Source organism: Zingiber officinale, chromosome 7A, assembly GCF_018446385.1.
Source record: "Zingiber officinale cultivar Zhangliang chromosome 7A, Zo_v1.1, whole genome shotgun sequence".
In the NCBI taxonomy this organism is placed as follows: Eukaryota; Viridiplantae; Streptophyta; class Magnoliopsida; order Zingiberales; family Zingiberaceae; genus Zingiber; species Zingiber officinale.
In genome coordinates this window covers 85413609-85427354 of record NC_055998.1, presented here as the reverse complement: position 1 = coordinate 85427354, position 13746 = coordinate 85413609, and the positions used below count along the sequence as shown (strand labels likewise).

Genomic DNA, 13746 nt, shown 5'->3' with positions numbered 1-13746 from the left:
GTTTTCGCGACGCGAAAAAACAGTTTTCGCGGTCCAAAAAACCCAACAAGAGTGCCCATTTAGCATCTAGTTCTTAAAGTGCGAGCAAAAAGCGAAAGAGGATCAATAACAAAGGAAAAGGAAAACAAACTACAGATTCTGGAGGCAATGACTATAAGGAGCACAAGAAGCAGGATAAGAAATTCATTAGTTTCTTTTGTAAGAAGAAATGTCACATGAAGAAAGACTACCTCAAGTACGTAAACTTGCATATAAAGAAGGATAAACTTCTAAACTTTATTAGTTCGAAAGTCAATTTAATTAGCTATTGTAGATAGATACTGGTGCTACTACTCACATAAGTGTTACTATACATGGTTGTCTCAGGAGCCAACTTCCGCTTGATGGTGAAAAATATATCTATACAGGAAATAGAAAGAAGACTAAAGTCGAGTTAATTAGTGTTTATATCATTTGTTATGTCAAAAGGATATCCATATATCTCCATAATAATATGATATTATCCATTTAGACCTAGATTCTTATGATTTTACTCTTGAAATATACTTAAAAGGTCTCATGCTAATAAAAATATCGTAAATCTTTTTAAATGTATTATCTTTATTAAATCCTTTGAACGTGGGATTTGCGTACTTCACTCACATATCCCTCCACCATTCGCAATTCTCAATTCAACGCTGTCAAACAGTGTCCTATAATTTCAGATGATTCTAAATTAAAATTATATACTTCCTAAATAATTTATTATAAGAGTTAGGATAATGATACACATTAATTAATATCATAAAAAATATTAAATTTTTAAATAGAATAAGTCATTAGTGACCAGTCAATCATGAATTTAGTTAAATACAAATTTGACAGTATAGATTAAGAATATATTAAATTTTTAAATGGATATGGTAAAAATAAGTAGAGAAATTTCATGAACGGTAACAAAGAGAAGGGATATGAGTAATTTTGATATTATAAATGTTGAATACGTGAAATCATATATGGAAGCAGCTTATATTGCCCCATGGACGGAGCAATGTTTTCCTTGATCTTCAACAGAATATGTTGGAAATGCAAGAGTAGGTTATGAGTCATTTTGGTAATGGGGTAACATTGGTGCTGGTGACTAACTGTTGAGAAAATCATAAGTTAATTCAATTGTAACTTATAAATGAATACCTATGTCTGTTTTCCAAATTGCTTTCGTAGGATAGAAATAGTGGTTGATATGCCTTAAATTGGGCTGTAAATAAGCCGAGCCGAGCCGAGCTTTGGGATGTTCAAGCTTGTTTGATAAGATAACCGAGCCGAGCCGAGCCGAGCTTAAAATGAACCAAGCTTTTGAAATGAGTGTTCAAGCTTGGCTTGGTTTATTTTTTATGAGCTTGAGCTTGTTTGAAGCTTGGCTTGAGCTTGGTTCGTTTAGATGTTATCAAGCTCTCAATTCAAGCTTGGCTTGAGCTTGATTCGAGCTTGGCTTGAGCTTGGTTTAAGCTTGATTCATTTAGATGTTATCATGCTCTCAATTCAAGCTTGTTTGATTGTTTGAAACTTTTAATTGTTTGATTGGTTATTAAGGTTGATAATTTAAATTTATTTATTTTATTTTATTATTTATTTAGCATATTGAAAAGAATTTTATTAATAAATATTGTTCGTGAACATTGTTCATGAACATTGTTCACAAACATTGTTCACGAACGTTAACGAGCTGAACACATATGTGTTCAAGCTTGTTTGTTTAGTTTAACGAGCTGTTCAAACTTGTTTGTTTAATTAATCTAATGTATATTGAACGAACATAAACAAGCTCTTACCAAACCGAACATCAAACTTGTTCACGAACGCTTGGTTCATTTACAGCCCTAGCCTTAAACATGTCTTTTTTTTAATCTATTGGCATCAGACGAATTTCAAAACTAGGACTCAAGGACGATACTAAAAACAATTAAGAAAGAAATGTACATTTGACACGGGTACAATTTTAGTTTATATTGATGTTCTCAAAATAGATCATTTTAGTTTATATTGATGTTCTCAAAATAGATGATTATGTGTTGGGCATCACATGGTCACCCATTAGAAGTGATAAATTTGTATTACTATTATTTATTTATTTTATGATGTTATTCATATATAACTTCAGAAAGTTAAATGATCAATTCTAGAAGTTACTTTTGGTATAGTTTGTTTGTATCTATAAAATTTATTTTTGGCTTCGAAATTTTTTTTTGATACAACTAGTTAAGTTTTATCCCAAAGATTTCTTAAGATTTGATCTCTCATACTTACGATCAACTAAAAATTTATATATATGATATGTGTTTTAACAAAGCATGTTAAGGGTCGAAAGACCTTGACAATCTTTTAGAAAAGTTAGTTATGTTAAAAAAAGTATAATGTATCCGTTGGTTTATAAATTTTTAACATTGACATTAATTCTATTGTGATGGTAAAAAGAGTGTTTTTTGACATGAGAATAGTAGAAGATAGATTGTACAATCAAATTAAACGGATGAATAATAATTTTATTGTCTAGGTAAAGAAAGATATATTTTTAACAGTTGATAATTAAATTTTTATAAAAAATTAAAATAGAAGAATGGTAAAATAATTATTTTATGATTTGTGGTTTATGATTTAGTAAAATAGGGAGAAATGACGAAATACTCTTCGAGAATGCTCGCGTATAGAAACTTCAGGTCTAACAAATACATGTCGGTCAAATGAAAGAGGTTACTCTCTTTTGTAGTATTAAAATAATTATACTCATCTCATACGTCCCTTATAGTCTATCTCAAAATTATGTAAAGGAAGATAAATCACGGAATCAACTTATAGCCGACCGTTAAGTAAATAAGAGGTGGAAAGAGTTTTTTGACATGGACGGACTTGATTCCTATCCCATTATAACAAATTTATCACCCACTAACCAACTGAGCACCTTCATAGGGACGAACTTGATTACTCTCACAAAGAATTGAGAGCGTTCTATACATCAAACCATTTTGTTGGATAAACTGCAATATGGTGCAAAAATGTTTGCCATAGTTCATCCACTGGATATTCATAGTGGTCCTCCAGCCACATGTAGCTGGAAGAATAATGTATGAAAGCAACATATCTATATAGATACCGATTCGAAATCACTCATTTGTCCTGCCTTCGCAAGCCACGAGCATGATGCATCTAAGGGCCGAGTAACTTCTTCCATCTGGCGTACGCAAGAATGAGTAAGATAATCACAAAACAGCCTCCTGATGTGCCTCCGACAAAGGGAGTAAAAATGTGTTGTATGTCGTATAACTGGCATGGGATGTTCATCGCGAATGCCCCTACGATAAGTGTGTCGACAGCTATTCCAAACGAAGCAATGGTCAGCACCAACTGGAGTTGAATCAGTTCGTTTCTCTGGTTATCGAGCTGGATGTTGACATAGTCTTCCGTGTCATCAATATACTCCCTCACCTGTTCATCTCAGAAGTATTTAAATTAGTAGAATAGTGAATCACACACGCATCGACATGAGACAGTATACTCCATTGAATGATTGTCAACATAATAACCTTATAAAAAGTTCTCAGTTCATGCTCGATTGTCATGCAAAAACAGATTGAAGAAGTTTGGTTTGGTTTGGTTTGTAATCAATTTCAGTTCGGTTCGATTTGAGAATTCCACTTAAAAGTGAAGGCACCCAACTGGTAAACGGTTTCTAGTTACCCGAAAAACTGAAACAAGGCAAACACAAAATAGTAGAGAAATGAAGGTTGGCAAGGAATTCCTAATTTGCAATGCCAACAACAGCTGATGTATCCTAACACACAAAACCAAGCACTAAATGGGGTTTCTATATCCCGAACATTAATATACACAAAAAAGGAAAATTGTCGATTCATCTATGACAAGTTCAATTTTGGCGGTATCAAGTATACCAAAGGATCCTCTAAAATCTAAATAGACAACTTTTCAAGTTATAGCCACCCCTCCATGGTACTAGTTGCTTCATTTCATGTATGTAACCTCTACTAAATGCAGTTGAACAAAACATCCAAATATCTGATTTTGAATTAGTACCAAACAGTTTGCGGTTGAAACCCACTATTTCAACTAAGAAATGAAACTATGGAAGTAAAATCTTCCAACTAAGAGTGCACTGGCATGTCAGATAACAAATAACTGTTGAATGCCCACTATGACCATGGATAAAATTAAAATAAATGTATGAACATTGAAATGATGCACCATATGCACAGAAAAGAAAAGGAGCTAAAATGTTCCAGTCTCAGATTACATCTAAAATTTCATTTCATCAAACACTCAGCGTCGAAATTCTAAATATCATACCTTTTGCTTTCAGAGCTTTAATAGCATCATGAGACAGATGGAAACTAGTAGATTTGCAGGGACAATTTTATAGGAAGGTTAAAAGACTTACCGACAATATTTTGTTGCGCATTCCATCAAGCTGCATGAAATAAGCTTCGAGTAGCATTTCCAAGTCTTCCACATCATTATCATCAGCATAGATACTAGAAATAATGCTTGCACTACCATTAACATTAGAACCAAGTCTTGTGAGGCGTGGTCCTGCAGGAACAATACTATTTGAAGCTGCAGATGCTATCAGTGCTTCAAATTGCTGAATCTGCATTTGCTTCCTTGTCAGATACAAATGGGCCATATTCACGTCATCATCTAAAAGCTGTTCGATTTCATCCCTAACCTGATAAAACAGAAGCATTCTCATATCCATACTAAGGAGTGGAATATGAGTTGCTACACTGAAGATGCTTCACTTGAATTTAAGTAGATGAACAGATATGATTTTATAAGATCTAAAGATTTTAACATAATCAAGAAGTCACATGAAGAAAATAATCCTGTTGAAAGAATTCATACTAGAGGTCATATCATTTATTACAAAATGAAGATTACTTTGCTTTACATCTTAGGAAAGCTTATCAAACTTATTTAATTAACATCATTAGAGATGAAAAGTACTAATTGACCATTAGCTAGGAAAATAAGTAATTTACTAGGGGTATTGATGCTACCTCCATATTTATATAGTGAGATAAAAATTTAAAAAATGATCAATATTAACCACCCCTCACAAGCATGAGCTCTAAGAAAAGCTCAATATATATCTACGCACATACAGATGCACTAGCTTATAGTCATAAGTTATCCTGTATAAGGAACTTCCATGAAGGCCAGGAATCAAAAGAGATGGCTTTTAATTAGTTTAGATTGATCCAAATACACACAAAGGAGTCCCCAAGCTCCTGATATGTGCTCTGCTACTATGTTAATGATATGACTGTGTGATTAACTAACCTAAAACCTAATTGTTAACTGAATGTTAGAAACCATACATTTCCGTTTAAATCATACAAGTAAATGCTCTTTATCCTGTAAGATGAGGAAATACATAAACAAGAATGCCCAACTACTAATCATCACAATATATTAACATATTGATGAGTAAATATCCACAAAGGGATTCCCTTTCTGCTTATCTCCCCTTCCTGTTTGGGAGGAGGTGAGGAAAAGGGAAGGAAGGGTAAATAAGGGGAATGGAAATTTTGACCCTTGTTTGTGATAGAGTGAGTTAAGGAGAGGAAGGGGAGAGAAGGGTAAGCTTTACCCTTGCATGCTCATGAATCGGCATAATTTCTTACACCCCGATTTGGGATGTAAGGAAAGGGAAGGGGAGCTCAAAAATAGTTTGTTCTAATTTTATCCCTATTTCAAAATTTTAATTCCCAAATTAACTCTTCTTCTTTTTAGGTGGCGTCCCAATCGAGACCATGAACGAACACCTTGTGGCGGCGACGCAGACGTGTGCAAGTAGATCGACATCGGAGGCGACGCTCGTTGGAGTGATGGGAGGAAGAGCAGCGATTCTCCTCCTTGTCAATAGTGCCACCAAAGAGGATCGGATCCTCGTCTTTGGCCGGATTCTTCTTCTACTGCAAAGATGATGCCGACCACCTCTTCCTACTAGAATATCTTACATTCATAGGTTTAATGAGCTATACTGATTTCTTTTTCACATGTAGGTTTATTTTAAAAAATAAGAATATTTTTGTAACTTTATATATTTAACCTTCAAGAATTAGATGAGTATAGAAATTTTTTAATGAGCGAGAGAATATGTATTTTTATCAACTTTTTAATGAAAGTTTAGGTGACCAAACTTAGGTAATTTAAGGAGACAAGCATAAAAATTTAAATTTTATAGTAGAATTTAAACTTCAGAAGTACAACAAGCTTTAAATGGGATGCACAAATCCGTTGGACCAGATAATATTCCGATAGAGGTATAAAAATACCTAGGAAAATAAGATATTGAATGACTTACAAAATTATTTAACATGATGCTTGATCAATGGAGGGTAAGTACTTTAATTCCCTTATATAAGAACAAAGGAGATGTACAAAATTGTGCAAACTATACGAGTATTAAATTAATGAGTCATACCATGAAACTTTAGGAAAGAGTAATAGAAAAAAGATTAAGAAAAGAAACCACAAGAACTGAAAATCAATTTGGGTTCATGCCTGAAAGGTCGACAATAGAAATTATACATATTCTTATGCAACTAATTAAAAAGTATTGAGAGTAAAAATAAGATCTATACATGATATTCATTAATCTTGAAAAAACTTATGATAGAGTCCCAAGAGAAATTATATGGAAAATTCTAGAAAAGAAAAGTGTTAGCGTAACATATATTGAACTAATTATGGATATGTACAGAGATGCAACGACTAGAGTGAAGACTTCAGGCAGATTAACTGAAACATTTCCAATTAAGATAGGATTACATCAAGGATTAGGTCTAAGTCCCTATCTTTTTACACTAATCATGGATGAACTCACTGGCGCATGTTGTTTGCAGATGATATTATTTTGGTAGATGAGACACGTAAAAGAATAAATGCTAAACTAGAATATTGGCGGAAAATATTAGAAGTGAAAGGTTTTAGGCTTAGTAGAGTAAAGATAGAATACATAGAATTTAAGTTTAGCAATATTAAACGTAATGAGACAATTGTTCAGATAGGAGATGGCGAGTTGTCTAGAAGTGAGAGTTTTAAGTATTTATGATCATTTTTACAAAACAATGGAGGGATTGAAAGAGATGTCTTATATAGAATACAAGCAAGATGGTTAAAATGGAGGAGAACGTTGGGTGTTTTATTTAATCGCAAAGTACTTCTAAAACTTAAAGGAAAGTTCTATGAAATGGTAGTTAGACATTCAATGTTATATGAAGTTGAATGTTAGGAGTAGAAGATGAGAGTTGCAGAGATGACGATGTTAAAGTGGATGTGTAGACATACGAGGATGGACAAAATAAGAAATGAGAGCATTAAAGAGAAAGTCGGAGTTGCATTTATTGAGAGAAAATTATGAGAGACACGTTTAAGATGATACGAGTATGTACTTAGACAACCAATAAATGCTCTAGTTAAGAGATAAGAAATATAATAAATACGCACATCAAACGAGGAAGACAAAAAGAAGACTTGGCTAGTAACAATAAAATAAGATAAAATTTATTTAAGTATAGATGATGATATAGTAGGGGATAAAGCCTAATGGCGTAAAAGTATCCATATAGCCGACTCCACCTAGTGGGATAAAGTTTGTTTGTTGTTGGTATTTATAAATTTAACCTTCATTCCCCTCTCTTTCCTCACAAACAAGGTAGCACATGTTATGTTAATGAACCTTCCCTCCCTCACAAACAAGAGGAACATAAATACTTTACTTCCCCTCCCTTCCCCTTACGTTGATGAACCTTCCCTCACCCTATCCAAATAGAGCATAAGGCTAAGCTGCTGCTAGGAGACTCTCCTTTAATTACGTTCTCTTGAACCAATTTCTCTATTCCCCACTACTCTTCTCTTCTCCTCTGCTTCTCTTCTTCTCTAATCCACTTCCACTCATATCCCTTTCTCCTCCTCTTATCTTCCTCCACTACTCTTATCTGATCAGGTGGCTCCCTTGAACCAACAGCAAGGTTGACTGGTCATCATTGTCGTGAAACCGATCAAGATTGGCACCATCAGCAACTAAACCTTCAATCCTCATCTCTTCTCCCTAATCTCTCTTGTGATCAATTTAGAATGCATCACAAAACGGGATAACAAGGGTTTCTCATATGCATCTGAAAAAAAAAGACAGCCAAAAAGATAACGAAGAATCATGAATAAATTCATGAAAAGAGTTAGATCCTAATCTCTTATGCTCCTCTCCACGAAGTTAGGTTTCTTGCAAGCATCTCAAACAAAAGGCAAAAACACAAGATAATAAAGGAACAGGAAGGAATTTAGGAGAAAAGGTAAGAATCTTACCTCTTATGCTAAATTGCTACTTAGAGTTCATTCCAACTCCAGACAATAAATACTCTATTTATTAAAGCTTGAATACTGGTAATCCTATCTTATATTAAATTATATACTATGAGATGTCATTGATAGAAGGATAGCCTTGGCGCAATGGTAAAGTTGTTGCCGTGTGACCTAGATATCATAGGTTCGAGTCACAAAAGCACCTCTTGCAAAGTAGGGTAAGGTTGCGGACCCTTCCGTATCGGCAGAAACTAGACAACCCTTTAGATGTGATTGATAGTAATTGGATATTATTCATTAGGGTAAAATATATGTGCACCCATTCTAGTTTACTAGTTTAATGGTAGCACATGTACATCACTTTTTTTTCGCTCTCCACTTTGGAGCATCAAATGACTAAAATAATCAAGATTCAAAGTAGTAACATAATCAAGATCCAGAGAACATTTAATTTGCACACCTTGTAGTTTACTGTTTACTCCATGTATGTCTCATTTTTCCAAGCTAAATATGCATGCTAAACGCCAAACTGGCATTCTGCTAATAAACTAGGGGTGTACTGTTTACATATATGCTACCCTATTCATTATAATATGATATCAGTAATATTTATTACGTAGAGAAAATGTTAAAACAGAATGATTGAATACCATTATTATGGCTGCATTTAGTCAGAATTGAATACAGATATTGTTATGATATTTTACATGTTAATGTAATAGTATAAGTACTTAATAGTTTAACAATTATTGGTAATTTAAAGTAATTTGGGATTTGCAGTCATTCATTTTTATGCCATATATAACATATATGGATCAGTGAAAAAGTTCAACTGTATAATTATGCATGATCTTAGCCATACTCCAACTATCGGAATAACTACAAATTTATTTAATTTTTCTTCTTATTTTATTTTTAAACATTTTTCCATTCTATCATTCATCAGATCCTACTTATCCAATAGGGTCAAAACAGACCTATCTGAAAATAATTCTGCAAAACATGATAATTAATTCAAAATAGTATTTGATATATTCGAAATTTAATTATACTTCAAATACAGCAATGTAAATGTCAGTAGCCAAAGAAAAGAAATGATACTACTTTAAGAACATACCTTCTGAACACGAGCAAGCAACCTAGTAAGATTGCTTTTCAAACTACGTACACGTTCAAGATTTTTGGTACTAACATTCATGGCCAATTCATCAAGCACAGGATATGCATTCTTCTCAAGATCAGTGACACTACAGTCCAAATATGAGCAGACAATTTCCAGAGCAATCTCAAGAACCTGAAATTCAAATGGAAGTTCACGTTCATTTTCTGTTGCCTCATTTGATTTTGTCCATTCTTCACCAGTAGCAGATTTTTGTGCATCATGGCTAAGATCATGAACCCTGAAAGGACTCTTAATGGGGAGCTGCTGTCTCAACTGATCTATGAAAGGGATAACTTCCTGACATAGAGGATCCAATATGAGTACTTCTTCAGCAGTAACTATGGCCTTTATGAATTCCAGGTTGACAACCATAGCTTTTTCCCTGGCTGAATTATTACAAAAAAAAAAGTTAGAAGTTAACCAAAATTCAACTCAATTAAGGCATGGTATTGCTAAGAAACAATCAAGAGATTCCAAGAAAAGGAAGATCTAGTCACTCAATTTGCAACCCGAGCTCCATCTCGTTTGTCCACAAGTAACTCTACTTTTTACGGTGGATCGATGCTTCTACCATAAAGCCAAGTTAAACAATATTTGCCTATTTGGCCATTCTAGATCATAGCCAACGTCGTCAATTCTTATGAAAGTTTTTGTACAATTTGCAACAATCAACTCTTAACAATTTGTGTATCATTAGTAAGCAATAATATGTTTTCTCAAGTTTTAGGTAACTCCCAACACAAAAAAAAGTTCAAAAGATTTCTATATTCACTCATAGATAGAAAGACACAAGCTTTGGAAGCATCTATATAGATAAGGTACCGACCTTTGTTTTTTTTTCACCAAGAAAAATATCACAAGGTATGCAGTTTCTACTCATTGGTGGAGATAATATTGGTACACGAGTATATCTCTTAGTATCGAACACACAGATAACTCATAAAGAATATGAACAGGCTTTAGGTGCAAATTTGACTCAATTTTCTCAAAAGCCTGTTTTTTTCCCTATTAATCCATTGAATGTTATTCTGAATAACAAGCTCACTTAAAAATAAACTTTACATCATGCTTCACTTTCACCATCCAAAGGAAGAATCACTACTTTCGAAGAACAACACAAGATCATATTGACCACAAACGACCAAGAACATCATAATTTTACCATATTATAATATTAATCATGTTAACTCATATACATAGAACCTGGGGAAAACAAATAAAATAGGTGATTAAAAAAAAAGAAGAAAAGGAACTTACCCAGGATGTTGGACGAGTGGGAGAAGACAGGCCCAAGAATCCTCAAATCGCGCGAGGGGATCGCCGCCCGCTTGATGATGGCGCTCTTTTCGAGCTCGAGGACTTCCGATTGCCCCGCGAGATCGAACCTCATCCAGAGCCTCGCCCCGGTCTTCTTCTTCGCCACCTTCCCTCCGTGCGGCTGCGCCACCGCGGCGGCGGCCGATACCGGCGCATCTGCCACCGCAGCCGAACTGCAGTGGCTGTTAGAGAAGAGATGGGTCGGCGAAGGAATTAGTTGCATCTCCATCCTCTTGGAGGATCGCCCCTTCTTGGAGAAAGAAAAGAAGGGCTTTTTCCCGCTTCGCCGCCCCATCAATGCACCCGGGGCCGCTTCGTCGTCGTTGAGGGGGTTCAATCGGAGGAAGGCAAATCGGCAAGAGATCTCGGTGAAGAAGGTTGATCGACCATTCCTTAATCCTCACCGTCGCTGCCCTGATGGAGGACTCGACGAATTTGTTGACTAAAAATTTATGAAAAATGCTGGTTCGTCCACGGAAGTTCCATGGGAATCGAATCACATACCGATCTTCCGGTGTATCATGGCCTATAGTTTATTATGTGTTAATCATCGTTCCAAAGATCAGTAGCTGACCATGATTTACCTCCTTTGTATTGGTCCTGGGACGAATTAACGGAGGCGCTGCCTAAGACGGTTACAACCATAGATTGTTTGATAATAAAAGGAAATAATAATAATAATTTTAGTTAGTCAGACTCATTAATTCTAATTGTTTCGAGAAAGGATCCTCTGATCCGTAAATTGTGAACTAGAGGATGATCCATTTTTTGAGACTCTTGATTTGATTGGACTTTACTTATTTAAAAATGGAATCTATCCAAATCAAGGGATCCTCATGCAATGGTCATCTCCTAGTCCATAATTTGCGAACCAAGAGATCCCGACTGAATTGTTTCATTCTCGTGGAATTTTTTTTATTGATCATTAGAAGAATTAGGAAGTAGGTAGAGCCTAGAAATTCAATATTTTTTAGTTGCACGTCCTATTTAGATGAAAATTTTCTATAAATATCTACAGAGGACTGTTTTGAGATAGGCATCTAACAAAAATACCTTCGAATTTTATCATTCATAATTAATAATTAAAAAAATCTAAAATAAATGATGAATACATCAATAATTTTATATATTACATGATAACCTTTAATACCATATGATATTATTATTATTATATATAAATTTAAATTAACTAGTAATTAAATTGATACGGGTTATGACATGTCGACCTGGTTGGTAAAGGAGGGGTCAAGATCGAGAAGGATAGGAAGGATATATAGTCAGTTGACTAATGGTCGAACAAGCGCCCACGCGCTCGTACAAGCTTGACCTGGTAAAAACCGCTCGAGCGTAAAGATATTTAGCCTTGTATATAATTGATGGTATAATTGATGTGGATATAAGTTGAGGGGTAGAGAAGAAATTAGGGGTAGGAAGGAGGACATTTTGGTCTTTTCGCAAGGTAGGGCATTAAAGGGGGAAAGGGCACTGTAGCAAAGGGGGCTTGGTTCGTGTTTGGTGGCCGCTGCTAGGGGGATCTCGTTCTTCCTTTCAAGCTCCTCACCGGCGCCGACGCCGGCCGCCGGCCTCTACCTCTTCTCCTCTCCCTCTCCTCCTCCTCGCGATGTCGCCGCTGCCAGACCACCTACTGCCCCTCTCCTCTTCCCCACGCTCCGCTCTTCGCCGGCGCTCGCCACTGCTCCTTCTCCTCACGACGACCACCTCTCCACTTCCTCCTTCTCTTCGCGACGTCAGCGTCGGACAGATTCGTCGCAACTCCTCTGAGCAGCCTTCTCCACGCCTCTGCCATCGCGTCGCCTCCCTCGTCACCTCCGGCCCAGCCGCAGCCACGCACGCTATCGCCGAGCACCGCCTCCCACGGTCATCGCCGGGGCTCCTTTCTACACGGCGACCAGTGCATTTCCTCCTCTCCGCGTGACCTGACACCGGCGACAATGGCTACTGTCAAGCCACCATATCCAGCAGCCACGCTCCGCTCCCTCTCCCTCCTTACCAGCGTCCTTCGTTCCGTCGACCATGGCAGTGCAAAATCTGCTCCAAGCCGCAGTCGTCCCCCCACCGTCGCACCTTCGATCCTCGCAATCATACATCACCTATGCTGATTCGGTATTTGATCCATGTTGATGTATGTTTTTAGCGCTGATCAGACCATCGAGCCATCATTGTTCTGGCTCTGTGTCATGGTTGTGTTCCGGCCCTCGAGCCGTGGCTATGTTCCAGTCTTCGCATCCTTCAACCAATGTGTTAGATCCTGGGTTGCGTGCCGACATCTTATCTCGATCTGCGTGCCGAAATCTTACCCTAACCTACGTGTCGATCTTATATCTCGGTATGCGTGCCAATCTTATGTCCCAGTCTGGGTGTCGATCTTATGTCTCGGCCTACGTGCTGATCTCATGTCCCAGTCTGTGTGTTGATCTCATGTCCCGATCTACGTGTCGATCTCATATCCCGGTGAGCGTGGCACGGCGAGGTCCTAGCCTGCATGGCGTCTTCCGGATCCAAATCATGTTGAATAGGTGCCGTCAGATCCAGCTCTTCATCCGACTTATTCATCTACATTTCTGGGTCACAACAACTCAAGTAGCGTCCCATCCGAGGGCGCCCTCCTGGGCCAAGGTACATTTTCTATTCATATTCTAGACGCATTTCATTATTTTATGGCTTAGTCTTGTACTCATATATTCGTTGGATCCGCCTCGAGCCTCGGGATACCAAGGACCGGGACCCGGTCACTGGCTGCAGGTAGCGTTGACCAGAGGGCTTCTGAAGACTTGGTCAACACAGAAGCCATCTCAACATACCCCCCCTCCGGGATGTCGCGATTCGATTAACATTCCATCCATCTCGCCCGGCGGTCCGTCTGACTCAGATTCCGGACAGGATCAATA

At 36.9% G+C, this 13746-nt stretch overlaps 1 protein-coding gene across 1 annotated transcript; it reads right to left on the bottom strand.

Annotated features, from left to right (window-relative positions):
- Nucleotides 1–2939: 2939 nt before the first annotated feature.
- Nucleotides 2940–11294, bottom strand: LOC122001668 (putative magnesium transporter MRS2-G). The gene is made up of 4 exons (XM_042556547.1): nucleotides 10778–11294; nucleotides 9476–9906; nucleotides 4430–4717; nucleotides 2940–3462 (listed from the first exon to the last, which is right to left on the bottom strand). The coding sequence occupies exons 1-4, from the start codon at nucleotides 11130–11132 to the stop codon at nucleotides 3184–3186; spliced, it is 1353 nt and encodes a 450-aa protein (XP_042412481.1). The 5' UTR covers nucleotides 11133–11294; the 3' UTR covers nucleotides 2940–3183.
- Between the last annotated feature and the right edge of the window lie 2452 nt (nucleotides 11295–13746).

Coding starts and splice junctions, on each gene's coding strand:
- LOC122001668 (XM_042556547.1), bottom strand. CDS start 11,132: ATGGGGCGGCGAAGCGGGAAAAAGCCCTTCTTTTCTTTCTCCAAGAAG. Junction 9,907..10,777: donor CCACTCGTCCAACATCCTGG/GTAAGTTCCTTT, acceptor GTAATAATTCAG/CCAGGGAAAAAGCTATGGTT. Junction 4,718..9,475: donor TGCTTGCTCGTGTTCAGAAG/GTATGTTCTTAA, acceptor CTGTTTTATCAG/GTTAGGGATGAAATCGAACA.